The 18,112-nt window shown below is 50.7% G+C and overlaps 2 protein-coding genes across 2 annotated transcripts; one reads left to right on the top strand and one right to left on the bottom strand.

Moving 5' to 3' along the window:
• Nucleotides 1-166: 166 nt before the first annotated feature.
• Nucleotides 167-4,844, bottom strand: YARS1 (tyrosyl-tRNA synthetase 1). Its single transcript, XM_084300812.1, has 14 exons — nucleotides 4,794-4,844; nucleotides 4,644-4,708; nucleotides 4,373-4,519; nucleotides 4,104-4,279; nucleotides 3,795-3,924; nucleotides 3,513-3,593; nucleotides 3,085-3,177; nucleotides 2,750-2,885; nucleotides 2,515-2,600; nucleotides 1,997-2,132; nucleotides 1,593-1,687; nucleotides 1,276-1,469; nucleotides 1,050-1,191; nucleotides 167-923 (listed from the first exon to the last, which is right to left on the bottom strand). The coding sequence occupies exons 1-14, from the start codon at nucleotides 4,807-4,809 to the stop codon at nucleotides 813-815; spliced, it is 1,608 nt and encodes a 535-aa protein (XP_084156938.1). The 5' UTR covers nucleotides 4,810-4,844; the 3' UTR covers nucleotides 167-812.
• Nucleotides 4,845-5,262: 418 nt separating this feature from the next.
• LOC311218094 (uncharacterized protein) lies at nucleotides 5,263-7,510 on the top strand (the record flags this gene model as incomplete). Its single annotated transcript, XM_084300581.1, has 3 exons — nucleotides 5,263-5,269; nucleotides 6,001-6,797; nucleotides 7,466-7,510. 3 exons carry the CDS (start codon nucleotides 5,263-5,265, stop codon nucleotides 7,508-7,510), a joined length of 849 nt encoding a protein of 282 aa, XP_084156707.1.
• Between the last annotated feature and the right edge of the window lie 10,602 nt (nucleotides 7,511-18,112).

The raw sequence follows: 18,112 nt of genomic DNA, 5'->3' as shown, positions 1-18,112 counted from the left end.
CGGCCCCACACCGCTGCGTTCCCTCAGGGCTGGCTCCCAGCCCCTGTCCCCACGGGGTGGGCAGAGCCTGGGCTGTTTGGCTCCTGCCAGCACCAGGACGCGGGAGGGGCGCTGGCTGCTGGCTCAGTGTCTCCCCCCGGACAGAGAGGCACGCCCGCATGCAGTCAGCCCGAGGTTTTATTGGGGTTTATGGCAGACAGATGGTTCCCGAGTCAGTGTTTAAGGCCCACGCCCCCACAGCCTCAGCTCAGGCCCGCTGGTGGGGCTGGGGCTCCTCACACACTGCAGCAGCCCCGGCCCTCGCCCCGAGCATGGCAGGGGAGGGGAGGGGGGCCCCCTGGCTGCCAGGCAGCTGCCCCCAGCCCCGGTAGCAGCAACACAGGTTTGAGCAAGCAGCCTTCCCTTAAAACCCTCACTGCAGCACCCCCAGGTGCTGTCCTGGAGCCAGGACCAGTCCTTGGCACAGCTGGGAGGATGCTGATGGCCCCAGCGAGGAGCCTGATGGCACGAGGCAGAAGAAACCGGTCCCTCAGGGCTGGTGCCATCGCCAGGCCCCCAGAGCTGACCCACAACGGAGGCACCAACGCTGGCTGAGCAGGCCCAAGGCAAAGGAGATGTCGGGGGCAGCTCCCCAGGAGGCCTCGCGCTGTTGTGATGTTGGGGAGGCTGCAAAGTCAGTCCCAGAGCCCCCAGGTCCTGCAGGGCTGAGCCCCCTGCTCGGGGCACTGGGGGAGGAGATGGAGACCGGGGAGGAGAGCTTGGCTGGGGCGGTGCAGGGGGCCAGGCAGGAGGTGCGAGCTCTCTGGTGCTGGTTAGCTGATGCTCCCCCCCTTCAGGCTTTTACACGAGATGCTCCCCAGCTTGGTGAGGAAGTCTCTCTGCTTCCACTGGGCAACGCAGTCCTCAGAGACGCGGAAATCAGCCTGGAGAGCAGAGCAAAGCAGGGAGGATGAGGGTCAGGGCTGAGGTACCCAGGTTAGGGCTCCCTGCAGGGCAGCAGCACCTCGCTCAGCTGCGTGGAGCTTTCATGCCCCATCCCAGCCCCTCACCTGCAGCTTCTCGAAGACTTTCTTCTTCGGCTTGAGCTCGTCATCGGGCTCCCCGTCCTCGTAGCCCTCCACGTAGACGCGCTCCCCAGCGCAGCACCCAGCCGGCGGGTCCAGGGGCTCCACCTGCCGCGGCTCCCCCAGGCTGCAGAGGAAGCAAAAATCACCCTGGGGTGGCACCCGCAAACCCCTCGGCACCGCTGGGCTCGATTCTGACCCCAATCCTCACCTGGAGGCGCACAGCACCATGCCCTGCGACTCCACGCCCCGCATCTTCTGGGGCTTGAGGTTGCAGAGCAGCACCACCAGCCTGTCCTGCAGCTGCTCCTTGGGGACGAACTGCACCAGGCCGCTGACCACAGTGCGGGGCTCGGGCTCACCCACGTCGATCTTCTCCACGTAGAGGCTGTCGGCGTCCGGGTGCTAGCAGACAGCAGCAAGGTGAGGCGCAGGGAAAGGGGCTGGGACGGCAAAGAACGAGGCAGAGCCGCCCCCTTTGCCACCCCGCACACCCCGAGCGCCCACGCTGCCACCCTCTTCCCGCACCTTTTCCACGCTGATCACTTTGCCAACGCGGATGTCCAGCCGGGATGGGACGACGTTCTCCGGCTCCGAGTTCTTGGTGCCTTTCTCTGCAGGCTCTGCGGTGCAAAGGGAACAGTTGGGAAAGCTGTTGGTAAACCCAGGCAGCACAGTGACCCCAGACACTGAACCCGACACCCCCTGAATTCCCTGTTGGGCTACACAGCTCTGTCTGCCCCTCCTCTGCTTTGCCAGCCTCTCAAACAACAGCAGAGATGCACAGTGCCATCTCTGGGGCAGGCAAACAGCCCCGACTCTGCCTATTCCTCCACCTGATGCTCTCCAGGGCTGTCCCTGCAGGGACTCTCCCTTTCCCAGCCCCATTTTCCCCTGGGCCCTGTTTCCCCCAGCTCCCAGCGCCTCCTTACTGGCTTTGGAGGGGTTGGGATAGGCCGCGTTGGTCAGCTTCTTCAGCTCCGGGCTGTTGAACTTCTCTCTGATGGGGTCGAGCAGTTTGTTCAGGGCCACTTCCACCGAGTTCTTCAGGTCCCCGGGATGCACAACCTGCGGCGCGACAGACGGACGGGGCTCTGCAAGGTCTCCTCCAGCACGGGGGGGAGGAGCAGAGTTCAGGTCCCTGATCTGAGGCCAGGGAGGTGCTGAGATCTCTCCTCTTGGCTTCAGCAGATGCTGATCTCGTCCCAGAATGGGATAAAAGCACATCTGGGAGGCTGCTAGTGACAAAGGGCAGGGCTGACCGCGTCTGAGGGGGGACAAACCTCAGGGAGAGCGCCTGGCTGAGGCAGCCCCGCAGCAGGCAGAGCCCAGGGCCACCAAGTCCCAGGAGGGGACAGCAAGCACCTCTCCCTGGCACGGATTTTCTCCTACAGAGCTCGTGGGAGCCTCAGGGGCAGGGTTGGGGCATTCAGCTCCTCCCTGCACTCACCTGCTCAGCAAAGTCCTTCTCCAGGGCCTCGTAGTCCGTGTAGGTTTTGTTTCCTCCCCATTTTTCTTCCCGCAGAATCACAAACTCTGTGAGATTAAGGCTCAGATTAGCCCACGGGACTCACCCCCCGCTCAGCCAGATGAACCACCCCACTTTGGGGGCCACACGCTCCCATCCCCTCCCCTCGCCCCCCAAAAAGCCTTGGCCCTGGCGCCTCGGCGTGGGGAGCCCTCACCTGACTTGAGGGGAAAGAGGACGTGCTTGATGAAGGAGAGGACGCCGTTGTTCTCCACGTTCCCGGGCTCACAGAAAGCCTTCTTCAGCTTCTTCTTCACATCCTCCTTGCGGTCCAGGAGGTCGATCTTTGAGTCCTGGAGGAAGAGATTTCTGCAGCCCTTTTCCCAGCCTCTCGCCCAAGCGAGGACTCGTGCTGGCGCTGCTGCACCTTTTCCTTAGGCCCCAGCCTGAGGGCAGGGAGAAGTTTCCTCCTCTCGGGGTGCAGACTCCAACCCCAGCCATGAAGCCGTGCCCGGCAGAGCCCCTGACCCCAGCCACCACGCAGGGACCAACCTCTTCCGACGAGCTCATTTTGCTGCCTGTCAGGCCGGGAACCATCGGGTTCATCAGGTGGATGCGCTTGGCGTAGCCCAGGGAAGGGAGGTACTGGGAAGGAGCAAGGGGGCAAGTCACGGACAATCCTCTTCTGCAGGACAACCTTAACCCACAGCCCCTGTGTGCTCCTGGCTCCAGGTAACCCTGAGCACAGCAGTGGGACCCAGCAGGCTCTGGGGTGTTCACAAAGCGCTGGCAGCCACCGCCAGGGACGTGTGGCAGCCCCGTGTCGCACACCAGAGCCCTGCAGGCCACAAGAGCAGCAGCAGAAGCTGCAGGGAGCCCCGTGACGCTCACACACCACTGACACGCTTCTCCCAGTGGATCTGTAAGTCTCCCAGCCCTGCATCAGGACCACAGGGGACCCCAACACCCCCGTTCCTGACCTTCTCTGCAAAGGTGAAGATCTTCCTCTGATCAACTCCTCCGAACTGCGCATCGACCTTGAGGTACTCCTCATCCAGGGCCTGCAGGGAGACACACACAGAGCCTTAAGCTTGGTCCTGGGACACCAGTTCCCAGCTCGCTCAGCCTTTGGAGGCCCTGCCCAGCCCTGCTGGGCCCCGGGAACAATGCCCAGGGCCAGGCACACAGCCTCACACGTCCCCGTGGTCCTTGCCCAGCACCTCCCAGGCACAGGGGCCCTGCCAAGCGGCCCCGCCACGCACCTGCAGGCCTGGGTAGAGCAACCCGCTCAGCAAGGGGTGCTCCACCTGCTTCACCACCTCCGCTCCTGCCTTCTTGGCGTCGTGCTGCGTCACCACGGAGGAGAGGCGGTACACGTCCAGCGTGTACTCCCTGGGGGAAGGGGCAACGCCGTCAGCACCAGGAAGGGGGGCGGCTGTGACACATCGAGAGAAGCCTGGAGGCAGCTTCTCTCTGTTCCCTGAACGACAGCGCCTGGGAGCAGACCTGGGAACAGCAGAGCCCCAAGCCAGGCTTTCCCTCCTAGAGAGGAGCGCGCACCCAGGACTCACTTGCTGAGCTGGTAGTCCGTGCCCCGGACAAACTTCAGCTTTTCCAGGGGCACCCCGATGCTCTCCAGCATGGCCTTGATCACGTTCTCGTAATAGCGAGTGCGCAACTCCAGCAGCTCCCAGGGGGCCTTCATGTTGTCCAGGTAAGCGTGGAGGTCAGCGAAGAGTATCGTCACCTGGCACGGAGGGACAGAGATGGGGTCAGGGACCCGCAGCGTGGTAACAAAGCCCCCCCCCCGGGTGTAAGTCACCCCCCCGCAGCCCCTCACCTCGCATCCCGCTTTCAGGAAATCCGCGATCTTGGACATGGGCACGAAGTAGGCGACGTGCGGCTTGCCCGTGGTGGCGGTGCCCCAGTAAATCTTCACCTCCCGCTCCTTCAGGATGGCCGACAGCTTGTCCTCGCCCAGCACCTCCTGCGGGGAGACCACGGGCGTCCTACACGGCCGGGACCCCCCCCATACCCCTAACCCCCCCTCAAAGGCCCTGTGAGGCCCTGAGGTCCCCCCCGCCGCGCTAGGCCCGGCCCGGCCCCGGTACCTGCAGGTTGCGGGTGATGAGCTGGTACTTCTCCTGCGGGCTGGGCGCGGCCTCCATGGCGGCAGCTGAGGGTAAAGGAGGCGTTAGCGGCCCCCCGGGACCCCCCTCCCGGTGCCCGGTCCCCCCCCGGTGCCCCCCGGCCCCACCGACCCTCCGCGCGTTGCATCAGCCTCAGCCCGGTGCTCGCCGGCTCCCTCCTGACGTCACTTCCGCCGCTCGGCACGCTCCGCCAATCAGGGGCTGGGCGGGGCCGGCCCGCTAAGATGGCGGCCGCCAGGAGCCGGCAGCGACAGGGCTGAGGGGTTCGAATCCAGCCCCCGCGCTCCCTGGGGTCTCCCCGTGGTCCCCCCCGGCACAACGGGCTTGGAGCCCCCTCAGGCAGGGCCGGGCCGGCCCCAGAGCGCTCCAAGCCGAGCATATTAACATTTCCAAACGTATTTCATGCAAAGAATTCCAGCAAAGTGTGAGACATTTGGTCCTCCTTCAAGTGCTCACTGGTTAGGAACCACGTTAGTTACACCCTGCAGGGCCCAATTCATATTTCCAGAAGTATTTCATGCACAGAGTTCCAGCAAAGTGTGAGGTGTTTGGTTCTTAAAGCCCTCACTCATTAGGAACCATGTTAGGTACACCCCGCAGAACCCAATGCACAATTAATTTATTTGCCTTTTGTTTCTCTTTGAAGCACCCAAGCACTTGCAGCACTCGCAGAACTCTCGACATGTCTTAGCTAGCAAGGACTGCTCATCACTCCGTGTGCTCCTGTACAGGTTGTGTCCATGTGGCAGGCTCCCAAAGGTTTTTCTTCCTTCTGTGAGGTTACAGTGTTATTCCAAAAGTGCTGTTTCTTATTGTGTGGACAGAATGACAAGAGGAAAGAGCAGAACTGCTGGTTTTTATTTCTGGAGTAGGTAACTTCCTTTTTTGAAAGCAGCAATAATCAAAACAATGGAAAGACAAAAGGTGTTCCTTTAAATCTGTTGGTCAAAGGGGGCAGGAAATACTTTGCCTGAGCCCAGATTCTCCTGCTGGGTGAGAGTCAGATAAATGCAGGGCTCTCAGGTTAAAAGATTCGTGTTAGCGTGAATCCTCTCAAAGAGAAAAAACATGTTTTGTTTGTAGATATTTTTAAACTATTGAATTTTACAGGAAGGCTTTTATCTTACAATCTTTCATTATAATACTCGTTTTGTATGAGTGTTTAGAGTGACTAATACGCTGCTGAATGTCCTGTTAGTTATGTGACAGAACTGCTCTTCTGTTGCTCAGTTTTTCCTAACCTGGAAAAGGCTCTTTGTTTGTTTTGTCTCCTTGGGGAATGGAAGTGCAGGCTGAGAGACGGGGAGCACACCATCAGAGAAACAGCTGCTCCATGCCCCAAGTTCTGCCTGCTTTCAAGGAGCCTCTCACTTTCCAGATGATTCTGGCCATGCTTACTTAGTTGCCAGTTCTTCTGAGTCAAAATACGATGATGTAGCCCCTTCTCTAGATAAAGCCAGATGTTTTGATGATAGTGAGCCAGACGACTCCTTGTTGGAACTGTCAGACAGTGACCAAGGGAATTCTCCTTTCAATTACACTGAGGAAGAGATCCAAGAAATCTTGGCAGATGAATGCTTGGAATGTGAGCAGCACATAACTAGAAAAAACACTCTGAGCCAAAACGTAAGTAGGGAGAGTGAAAAGGATGTGAGCAGCAGCTGCACTGGGGCATCAGTCATCAGTGAAGATGCAAAGGTAGCCTCGGAGATCACAGAGAAATCAAAGGTACCTCTGTCAGTCCAAGTAACCAACATGTTCTTTGACCTTGATATTGACGAGCTTCTAAACCTTAGCCCAATCGATGCTGACTATGTAGATCAGCCACTGGAGGACAATTATTTGGAGGAAGTTGAAATCATAAATGATCACATAGCGTGTGATCAGACTGATGCTAGTGACTGTTTTCCCAGAGAATCCTCGGGGTGGCTGATGCCTAAAGGCGAGCAAACCCTGGGTGTGGATTGCCTGGGAAAAACTTCCTCTACAGGCACAGATGTGTCCAACATCTGCGGTGATCATGTGGGAAAATCTGTGCCCTGTTCAGACCTTGCCTGTGGCCAGCACAAAGCTGATGAGAGTGCAGCACCTGAGAACTCCCAAGCCATCTTCTGGGTCAGGAAACCAAGAACTTCCCAAAGCAACAATGAGTGTTTTTTTCAAGGAAACCAGACTCTCCAGCGGATGATGTGGAGCAGGAATCTTCAGATGCTAAACAGCCATCAGGCAGCATTGAAATAAACACACATTTCAGTACTGACTACAACGTTTCTGATTCTATTCCTTTAATTTTCTACTTGCAATGTCCATAGGAGCCCAAGCATGCACATCACTACCAAAACCTTGCCACATAAACCCCACTACACGAGGCAAAGTCATTCCTGAGCCCCAGATGGAGGAGAAGTGATTTCTTCGAAGCCACTAAATGCCTTTGCTCTCTGTAAAATGCCCCAGCACCACCGAACCACTTTGGCTGGCCGCTTGCTGCCGTTTCCCTCTTCGTTTTTTCTTAAGGTGCCCTGAAATAGCGGGGAGGTGCCCGGTGTTTTACCCTGTGAGGTGCTGCGAGGGCAGGACCCGGGGCTGGGACCGGGGAGGCTGCAGCAGCCCCGGGCACTGCCGCTGCGGCTCCCGCAGGTGGCAGCAGCGGAGCGGCTCCAGGAGAGGCTCCCTCTGCCCCCGGGGCTCCGAGCCCCGCTTCTTTGGGCCCCCCCGGGGCTGCCACAGCCCTGCTGCACCCCGCTGTCCTCCGCATTGCCCCTGCTGTGGCCGTGCCACAACAGAAATCTGCTGCTCCCGAGGGCTCGCTGCGGGTTTGTGGGCTGTGAGCTGAAGGGTGACTTGCTGCTTCCCTCGGTAACACTTTCTCCCCTGCTTTGCTCTCGGAATGTTATCTTCGTGGATTTATTTAAATAAAGAATGTTATTTTTGTAATCATAAAATGGCACCACCGCAAGTTAATGTCGGTACTGGTTCCGTGAGGCACTTTGTCCCTCTGTGTCTTCTGCAGCGTGATGTGATAGATGTGCCCAAAACATTAACGCCACTTGTTATTTTAAAGACACAAAGAACAGACAAACACTTCAGAAGGGGAGACTGAACGAAAGAACCCATCCCATCTCACCCAGATGCAGAGCTCTGTAACCCCAGACCACAGGGGTGAGGCTGTGCCAGTGAGGAGGGCGCAGGGGAGGACATGAACTGGGGTGGGAGGCCGGCCTCCTCAACTCACGTTCTGTGATATTTTGAGGGTATTTCACTTTTCAGAGGGAAATAAGAAGGGCGCTTGTTAGCACTGGAAGGGGAGGCTGGTAGAGCTGGGGTGTTCTGAAGGGCAAGGAGTGTTCTGGTAGCTTCCATGGATGGCCTCCCACTGTGCTCATTTCGACTGTTCATGGGTGCAATAATTGTCATTTCTTGAGAGTTAGAAGAAGCTGACAGTTTTGTGGTTCATTGCGTGGAGCCTGCACTTATCTGGGCTGCACGAACAGCTGCATAGCCACGGGGCTGCTTTCCAGTGTATGAATACAGCATAAGTAATGCAGAGGGAACTAAGCAAGGAAAGCTAAAACGGCCTGTTTTCTCTTCCTTTCAAATTAAAAATGCAAGACGTATGTTCTGAGTCAGAGAAAATCAGGCAGAAGCTCCAAATGAACAAGGCTGGTGAGTGAAATAGAGATCTATTTTGCTGGGGAGGAACATTGTCTGCGATGCACACAATTTTGTTTTCTTATTAGTGCAAACCTCTTGTATTCCAAGTAGCTGCAGGCTTGGAATTCAGCCTGACACCGTGTGGGCTTTCCCAGTTGTCAGAGAAAAAACGTCTCAGTGGGCTGACTTTGACCCTGTATGGTACTTCTTTGCACCCGGATCTGCAGCAATATTTTGTGTATTTTCTGTGTATTGATTATGTATTGATGCAGAACGATCCTGATACATTCCTAAAGGAAAATTAACAGGTTTCAGAGCCAGCCAGGGAATTCCCTTTGAGAAGTGGCAACTGTTCAAGTGACTCAAATCATGATATAAAGCTGCCACAAATCTTTAGCTCTGTTTTGTATTGCAAGTCTCTTGGCATTTGTATCATGGTAGGCTTACATTGCTATCCCTTCCTCTACATAATCTCCTTGCACTTCCTTTTATCCTGTCTCTTGCTTCTTGTTCGTATGTTGTCTGGGTGGATTACAGGCTGGCTATGGCAGGGATTTTATCTTTTCACTTATCTCCATGGTCTCTTGCACTTGTGGATTCTCTAAATACCACTTTCTTATATCTGTATTGGGTGACTGTGTGCCAAGAGTGGTGCTAACCCATGGTTTTGGTTGTTCTTCCTCTCATTCTCGTTTCCAGAGGATATTCAGCCTGAATGGATAAATTTATTTTCAGCTTCCCATAGGGATCTAAATGCTGCTGAGGCTGCGTCGTAGCAGATGTAGAAATGAGACGCGATTTGAACATCTGCATGGAAACGAGTGGCTGAAACTGATTGACCACAAAAGATTTCTGCCAGCTGACCACTTGTTAGCATTCACACTTCATTATTGCCCTTTATTCAACAGTAAATACAATCATATCCCTCTTGATGAGATAGATCCTCCTCAGCAATTCTGGTCGGGCTGTATCAGTCTGCAGAAGTAATGAGGCTCCTTCTTTTATAACTGTGTGGTTGGCACCGAATGCCAGCACTCTGCTCTTTAGTCTCGTCCTCAGCGATGTATCTAACTGGATGGGCCTATTTTTAAAAGGGCGGGGGAAGGACAAACTAACAGAAAAAGCATTTCCATCTCTAAACATAGCCTTCTCTCGTTTTCCACCCAAACATCTGCACTTCAGGAGAAAGCTTTCACAGGTCATTAACATTGCAATTGTGCATATAGGCTAGTGCTTTCAGCACCTGCTGCACAGACAACTTTTCTCGTGTCCCTCAGAACAGGATCACTCTCAGCAGAGTCATGAAGCACCTGGTACCTGGAAAACCATGCTAGCTTCGCCTGACCTCCAGCCACTGCCTTCCCCCAGTGCTTCTGCTAGCAGGACTCTGCCAGCACTTCTCCTTGGGGGCTGGTTTGAGAGAATTTTATGATGTTTCCCAACTTCACTGGACTTCTTGCAATCTGGGATAGACCTGATAATATTTTTTCTTGTGTCCCTCTCGAGTCGAAGGGAGAAGAGGAAGACATACCTTATAGAGAGCCACAGATGTCTGTGACCATCTGGTCTTGCTGTAATAGCAGAGATCAATGCCTTTAAAAAGCAGATACCCAGGTTTAAGGTGATGGAAGGGGAGAGTAGTATAAGGGAACATATGGAGAAACAAATGTGTGAAATACAAATAAACAGTCTGCTAGGAGGCTCTGCCTTGAAACAGTCTGGTCTATTGACTGGTACTGAGCTAGGAAAAAACGTTAATCTTTGAAATAGTTCTTACCTGCCAACACTCATTTGGCTTGAATGAAAAAGCGTGCAGGGAAGGTATAGGACTTGGGCTCTTCAGTCATGAAGGAGAAATTACAGTTACAGCTTGATTAATGGACTGTTTGAGGATTTCTCAGCTCCTGGGAGCTCTTGGGTGGCATAGAAACAGGTACAAGTTTTATGTGCATCTTTTATTGTCCCTGCACTTTGGCAGAAGTAAAGCAATGTGACCAGTTCTCCCTGCTCTTCTCCAGCACTGACCAACGCAGCAGCAGCCTGGGCAGCCTCAGGTGCAGGGGCTGGGGCTGCACCCCTGGCAGCAGCACATGGAGCCCCCTGCTCCCGTGACCCCATTTGATTGTGACTCAGATTTGGGAATCTAGGACAACTTCTGTGCAGGAAGGCAAAGAATTTGTGAAAAGTTGTGATTTCTTCTAGTCAGAGACGTTATGCATTAGCTTTTTGCCGACAACATTAAGTGGTGTGTAATGTGGCAGTGAGAGCCTGCCTTTTGTTAGCTGTCCTGGAGTGCTTCCTTTCTTCCCAAACAATGCAGCCAGAAAAAATGGATTTTGAGAACATTTCAGAAATCTTCTCCAGAAGTATCTTTTTGACAAGAAGTTGTTCCTTCGGGCAAAGAGAAGCTGATACTGTGGTTTATGAAGGAGACCTGAATTTGCTCGAGAAACATTTTGTTCCCTGGAAAGGAAGAAGTGTTACGCAGAAAAGTGATTTACATCACTCACATGACTGCAGTGGCAGGATGGAAAAACCTTAGAATCTCAACTGGACAAGGACACAGGCTGTTCTGTACCGAGAGCACCTTTCAAGGACGGACCTTAGCAAGGGCAGCATTCCAAGGAATTTACCTCTCACTGTGCTGTAGAACCTGTTCTGAGGGGGCAAAAGAGCAACCACTAGGTTGGTGCTACTGATTGTCCCATATTTTGTGAATGATTCAAGGACTCTTGCATTCTGTTGAGCCATCTCTTGCCAAGGATTCACTATGCAAGAATTTCAGAGGGCTTGTTCTGACTGCAAGAGCAGTACTATCAAAGCATTCAGTGGTTGTAGGTGGCGATATCGTGCTACCCTTGGATTGTATATACACTTAGGTTGATTGTTGTAATAGGTCATGATGGCAGAGAGGCACTTGGAAAAGCACTTATATTTGACACACTGTCATCTGTAAATGCTGCTTCTGGAACCTGGAGAGGTGTTGCTCAGGTTTTCGTGAAAATAGTGTCCTCTTCTAAATCCTTGGGCTCAGGGTGCTGGTTGTAGGATGTAAAAATGGCCTAGAGGACCAGGAACAACACTGAGAATCAGGCTGCTATATCCAGTCTCTCGTGGGATGTTTTTTCTCTCACTAATGCCTTGCTTTGATGAACTGCAGATGCTCTCAATGAATTACATGTTCTGATGAATAAGGCTGCCAGCTTGGAGTACCGGACCCTTGACAAAAAGTGGCAGCGGCTGTCAGACCTCACCGTGAGGTAGGGCGTGAGCGCCCGCAGGAAGAGCAGACACTTCATTTCCTCTTACAAACATTCTCCAGGGGCACACTTTTATCCATTAGTCCGTTGAGGTGTTTTCAGTTCATTTTAAAGAATTTTAAATTCTAAATTTGTGCCACGAAAAGTAAAAACTGCAGCAGTTGCCAGAAGTAGCAAGCACTCCTGGAAATGATCTAAGCCAAAGACTCGTAGTCCCCATCAAAGTGTAAAAGTTTGGTGCTCTGCGATCCACGCAACCCTGGCCCATAAAGACCTCTAGGGAGCAGCCTGTATGATCCTGCCAGGATTTAGTTCTGAACTTCCACTGAGCAGCTACGTTGGGTGCAATGCAGATACCTCTCCCCAGCTGCTGGCACGAACAAATTGCTTTGCTGGTTTGCGACCTCCTTGGTCACCAGCTGCTCTTGCTGAGCAACTGCTGCAGAAATGAAGTGCTCTGCATTGGGGATGTGAGCGCCCTGTGCCAGACAGGTGCTCCTTCTGCAAGCCAACTGTTTTGTCAGTGTTTTTGTAGGAGAGGCCCCTCTGGTTCCTCGTACTCCCTTGGATGGGTTTGTATTTCCTGACTTACACTGATGCCTCTGCACAAAAATGAGAAAAAAATATAAGATAGAGTTGTTTTTTTTTCAAAATGCATAAGGGGCAAACAGCATCTGATGATGTGGAAAAGCTCTGCAATGGTCTGAGGATGGGAGATAACCAAACTCATTGAAATGTGACATTTTTTTTTAATGTTGCTCCTGTAAGGTTGCTTGAAGTTTTGTGGGGTTTTGTCCTGTTATTTCAGAACGTGCTCAGATGTAGCAAATGAGTGTACTTCTTATGTATGTGCAGCACTTTGCTGAAAATCAGCCTTTTGTTTAAACTGCTGGGTAGTGGAGCCTTCAGCCTTCTCTGCTCAGCCAGGGGGAGAGAACTGAGCAAAGAAGGTAACAGAGCACGAGGCAGCATTCCTGACCGGGCATTTTTAAACTTTCCTGTTGGTACTTACCAAGGTGCCTTCTTAAAATGTGGTTTCCCTTTCAGAACCTCATAACAAGAAAATTAGATACCAGCTGCAAGCCCCAGGGAACGAGGAAGGCATTTTTGGCGAAGGTACCGTTCCAGCCTAAACGTGCTTCTGTGTTGTGTTTGATTTAACTATTTGCTTTAACTAAGTAAACTTACTTTCACAGAAATTACCCAAGGTCCGCCAAGAAAACCACTCAAAAGAACCGTCTTACGCAGCAGGTGAGCAAGAACTTGGCCAAATATCACCATTTCCAGAGCATTCCTGGCCACTTCCAGCATAGCCCTGTCACTGCCTTTCCTTCTGTCTCATTTTGCTGCTGAGGGACTGTTTGGTTCTTATTCCATGCTTAGAGTTGTTCTTCATTTTTTCTGGGTTTGAGTGGTTTGTATTTTGATAAATTCTTTCATGATCTGTTTTAAATACACCCAATGGAAGTTTCTATGTTCTATAAACATTTAGAGTGGCTTTTGAAATGCAATTTGATGTGATCTGTTTTTATAGTTAACTTTTATTATGTTTAGCACCAGTATTATCCTTTGAAATAAAAATAATCTTACAGAGTAGGTAACAAACAACTGGAGACTGCATATTGGATGTGAGGATGTAATATCTCAGTGAGGGAGTCTGGAAAATATGCTTTGAAGTGGGAAAAGCTTTTCTTTAAAGCTTGGTCCTAAGCCTGGGCATTAAATCTCCTACAGTGATTGTTGGGCTACCTTTGAATAACATTAAGGTTTTAAATCGTACAAACAGCTTGTGGATGCTGTTCCCTCCACTTGGCACAGACAAAGTTATGTTTCAGTTTACAGTAAACTGGGGAGCAGCTGCTGATTTCCCTGGCTTGGTTATGTCTTGTCTTGTTCTGGTGTACTTGCCATCCCCGAAGAGTTTGCTGCCTGTCATTAATTTTCCTTGTTTCATTTGTTACTTCATGCAAAAATGTTTCACGAGCTTTGCACTCCCGTTTATAAACACTGTGCACTTGTTAGATGTGGTATTCCTTTTCTCTTTTGCTGTGTTATTATACTGGACCAGTCTTGCTTCAGCATAGCTTTTCCTGTCTTGTTTCCTTTAATCCCTAGATGTGTCAGGAACACACTGCAGGATAGTACCAGCAGTAAAGGCACTACGAATAGCAGCAAGGAAAGGAGTTGGTTAATATTCTGGGAAGAAAATCTCAGTGAGTAGCAGAAAGAGAAACCCAAGACCAGGTCACCCAGGCTAATCTCTGTCCTAAGCTCCCAACCTGTTGTTGGTGCAGACTGACTCCTGGCCTTCAGAAGGGATGGGCAGCAGGAAATCTCATGGCTTTAGCTGGAATTCAAGCTAGCTGCCACTTCTTACTCTTCCTCTTTTAGAAGCCTTTCTGTAAGGATTCCTGCCTTCTGCAGCTCTTCCCTTTCACTTACCTGCTTTTTGGGGTGCCCAGGGCAATGTGACCTCACATTCATTTGTTAAGCTGCACTGTCTGACGGTGACTGCTGGTCTCTGCTGCCTCCATCGCCCTCCCTAACAGAGGGTGGAAATGCCAAATTATTTGGAGGATTTGTAAAACAGAGGTCAATCATCTGCAAAATGCTCTTCCCAGGTGTGCTGACAGGGTCTGCATGGGCTTTGTGAGCCATTTGAGCATAAGAAGGTGTATGGGTAAATTTCAGAAAACAGATCGCCCATGGAGGAAGTGCTACTATATTTTTATTATACCAATCTGAATCTTTTATGACACTTTTGTCTAACATGAATTTAAAGAAATAAAATTTGTGTACAGTACTAGTATTTTTCAACATTGAGCCTCATGTGTTTTATTTTGCCTTTCCAATCCAGACTGGGGCGGGAGGAGGTGGCTTTAAAAGCGGCCGAAGTTTGTCACTGACCTAGATGTGCAGTGACTGAGGCACAGAGGATCGAAGTAATTTGTCCAAAGGATAAGCAGCGGAGCTTGGAACAGAGCCTGCTATTGCCTGACTACACTAACTTGTAGATAATGCTGCACCCATTAACGAAGTAATTGCTGTATTTTCATGCATAATTCATGTCGCATGGGGCAGGGGGTGTCTTGTTTCTGGTGGGTTGTACAGGCATACATGGTGCATGTCCCAAGTCCAGCATTAAGGCTTTGTGTTAATAACCAATCTTCTCCAGCTAGTAACAGGTTCTTGATGCCATTGTAGCCCCTAAGTGACTTTGCTGCTGTGGTCACAGGCTGCTGGGACGGTGCTGGTCTGCCTTGACTGGTGATCGATGGTTACTGGTGATCAGCAGCGACACAACAGAGAGGGAAGAGCACGGGCAATGCTCTGCCTCTGCTGTGCGTGCTGAAGTGCTCCGGTGAGGCCTTCAGGGGTCCTTGCTAGCTGTCTTGGTTTTATGTATCTCAGATTACTATGAAGTGATGCACTGCAGCCAATCTTGTATCAGTTTTCTCTCAAAGCAAGCATTCTGTTGCCAGTTCGGCCATGCTGAGAAAATGAAATGGTTCTGAACAGGCAGCACCCTGTCAGGACACGAGGGTGACGGTGTCCGTGCCTGTGCTCTGCCTACGGTCAGCCTCCCTGTGCCTGAGGACCGCAGGCAGAAGCAGGCATCTCCCTGCATGCATTTTGTGGTCTGTGAATCCCAAGTGAAAGAATGCTGCCACGGAGCGGCTCTGCACCATGTAAAGGCTTTGGGCTTCTGGGCAGCTTTGTGGCTGATTTCATTCTTCGACACTGCGGCTGAAATTCATACATGCTGAACTGTAGAGATATGGTAAGGGGAGAGAGATTGCATATTACTTGTTCATGGAAGAACACGTTTGTGACTGGAGTACAGCCGAGGGCTGTTTATGATTTTTGCTGTAGTAGAATCCAGGAACGTGGGTCTGGAAGAGACTGTTTTGTGCAAGCAGCGTGTAAGCACTGTGATGAAATGTCTTACAATTAAAAAATTAATAACACGCATCAATGTATTGCACTATAACAACAGCAGCTAGAAAATGATGAATCTAAAATTAAACTACTTTATGGGTGTTTTTTTTTTTTTTTTTTTTTTTTTTTTTTTTTTCAGCTGTCCTCTCCACAGCTAGCTAACTTTTCCCTGCTTTTGTGCTGTAAGGTTATTGTAAATAAGTAGGAAGAAATTATGTCCTGAAACGTGAAACAACAGTGGAAGCTGAAAACAGTTTACTTTTGGTTTAACAGTATGTCTAGTACTATGCTGGCTGCATCCTCTGAAAAACAGGTCTGGATGGCATAAATAGGTTATATTTAGCGGTTGGTGGCACTGAGTGAGGTTTTTCTTGTCAGTTAAAAAGGACAGCGATGTGCTGCAAAGTGTCAAATGGCATCGTGGGGCTGTGCCATTATTGCCACTCAATGACTCCATACCCAATGTGTTCAGACTGCAAGCAAAAAGATGGCTTTCCTGGCTGCCAAATTTGCTGACTCCATCTGGGATCTAAAATTCAAGCTGTGTCTTTCCTGGCTCTGTCACTAATAATAAAGGTTCTTCATTTGGAACTTAGTTAAACAAAATTGATGCTGAGGCATGAGCCGAAAGGGAATCGAGCTCCCTTTCCCTGAGACGTGTGGGCTGGGAGCACTAACAAGTAGGAGCATAATCATTTTAATCTATAAGGTCATCAGACAATTGAATACGCACCAGATTTGTGGAGGAAACAGAAGATATTTTAGCATAACAACATGTTGATCACACTGCTTTTTAACAAATGCTAGAAAGCTGATTGAATTTGGTCAGTTAGCCTGTGTCAGGCTCCAGCTTCCAGGCCAGCCTGGAACAGCTCAGTACGTGTAGTTAGGGAGCTTTTCTACAAATCTGGGGAAATTGCATTTGGTATAACATATGGTATAATCTTTATCCTTGCTGGAAGTGAAGTCTGACTACTCAGTCAATGAATTGCCATATTTTTATCAGCAAAATGGATGTGGAGCTGCGACATACACTTCTGAGTGATGTAACCTCTAATGTCTTCGGCAAATACCGGCATTAGCAGCCTGCTCCTCTCCATTTACATCTCCTCCAGAAAATCATTACCAGCTGAGATTATACTAACACTTTGTGCCGTGTAGGTGTTTCCTCCTCTGATGCTATTGAGCTGTCAGTGAATAAAATGCCTAATGTTCTCATTTTCCTCCGAGGAGACGGAGCTCGGAGCTTGTGCTGTTCCTTGCTGTGCGGAGGGAGGTGTGAGGAGCGCAGGGTGCTGTGTTGTGAGCTGGAGGGACATGCTGTGCAGGATTGTTTGCTCCACACCGCCTCCTGCGGTTCACTTTTCCTAAACTCGTGGGGGAGGAATATATTGGCTAAATTGTGCTTGTAGGCATAATATTACAGCGCTCGGAAGGATGAAGGCAAGTGGTGCTTAACTTCAAACATGCAAAGCGTGTGTTGGCAAGGGGCTCTGTTTTCAGCTCCTTGCTCCTCGTGTGCCCGTGTCCCTGCGTGGTTGGTTCCTGGGAAGGGATGGGATTAGCACCCAGGGGTGCAGCAGGGCTGGCCAGAGGGCTGCTTGCCTCCGGTTTGAGTTCAATGGGAAATCCGTTCCTGCAGGGCTCTCTGGGATCCCTGTCACACCAGCCCACTCCCACCTGCATCTTTTTAGTATTCATAGAAACCTCCCTTTCCTAATCCCTACTTCCAATAACCAGCCAAAATCAGCAGTCAGGCAAAAACATTTGGGGAGCCGTGAATGGCCTTCAGGGTGGGCTCTTCTGCTGCCCAAGGTGGCTTCTCACTGCTGGCATGTTTTTTTTTCTTGTATTCCCCCCGATCTCTTCCCTCTATTGGCAGTAAAACACCTCTAAGTCCCACAAAGGAGTATCTTTTCACCACTGCTGATGAGAATTAGGTTTTTCTTCTCCAGGCTGGCTTAGGCTTGCAGTCGCTCAAGCCCAGAGCCTTATCGGTGTGTAACACTCATGGGGTACAGAAGGAGATCATACTGAAACAGCAGGTAAGGCTTTGATGTCTGAGTCTCAGAAAATAGGATCTTAAGTATTTTTCCTTTCCTATAGTGGGAAACGCCTTTTCCTGAAGTGTGGACTTACCACATCACTTTAATTCATAGTTTAAAACATTTCCTTTAAGAGAATCACTTGGAGTTGATAGCTTGGAGTCCCACTCTGATGGGCTGAGTTTCTGCCAGCCTACATTTGTCTCCTCTCACTAATAGCATTATTACCTTACCTTTAAAGCCTGCATTTATGAAACATAATGATAACCCTTTTAGCTTCTGCCACATTATGGTACAAATACTCAACTCTGAGTGAACACCAGTGCTTTAAATTTTAATTCTCCTTTTCCAAAGAACAAGGAGTAAGCACATCTTTGTTAGAAAAATAAGTGCTTTAAAACTGTAAGTAGGGAACAACAACTGTTACTGTAAAAAAAAAAAAAAAAAAAAAAAAAAAGATATGGTCATATGGTCTGAATTCCCAGGGACAACTGCCTTTAAAAACAGGCACACAACCTTCTGCCCCCCAAATCTG

The sequence above is a fragment of the Netta rufina genome, assembly GCF_964035555.1.
Source record: "Netta rufina genome assembly, chromosome: 23".
NCBI lineage: Eukaryota > Metazoa > Chordata > Aves > Anseriformes > Anatidae > Netta > Netta rufina.
Note: the sequence above shows the minus strand (reverse complement) of the source record. Positions and strands in the feature narration are given on the sequence as shown.

What these genes read in the sequence shown, in the direction of transcription:
- YARS1 (XM_084300812.1), bottom strand. An exon ending in TGCTCTACCCAGGCCTGCAG is followed by an intron (nt 3,594 to 3,794) that starts GTGCGTGGCGGG and finishes GTCTCCCTGCAG; the next exon opens with GCCCTGGATGAGGAGTACCT. An exon ending in AAATGAGCTCGTCGGAAGAG is followed by an intron (nt 2,886 to 3,084) that starts GTTGGTCCCTGC and finishes CTCTTCCTCCAG; the next exon opens with GACTCAAAGATCGACCTCCT.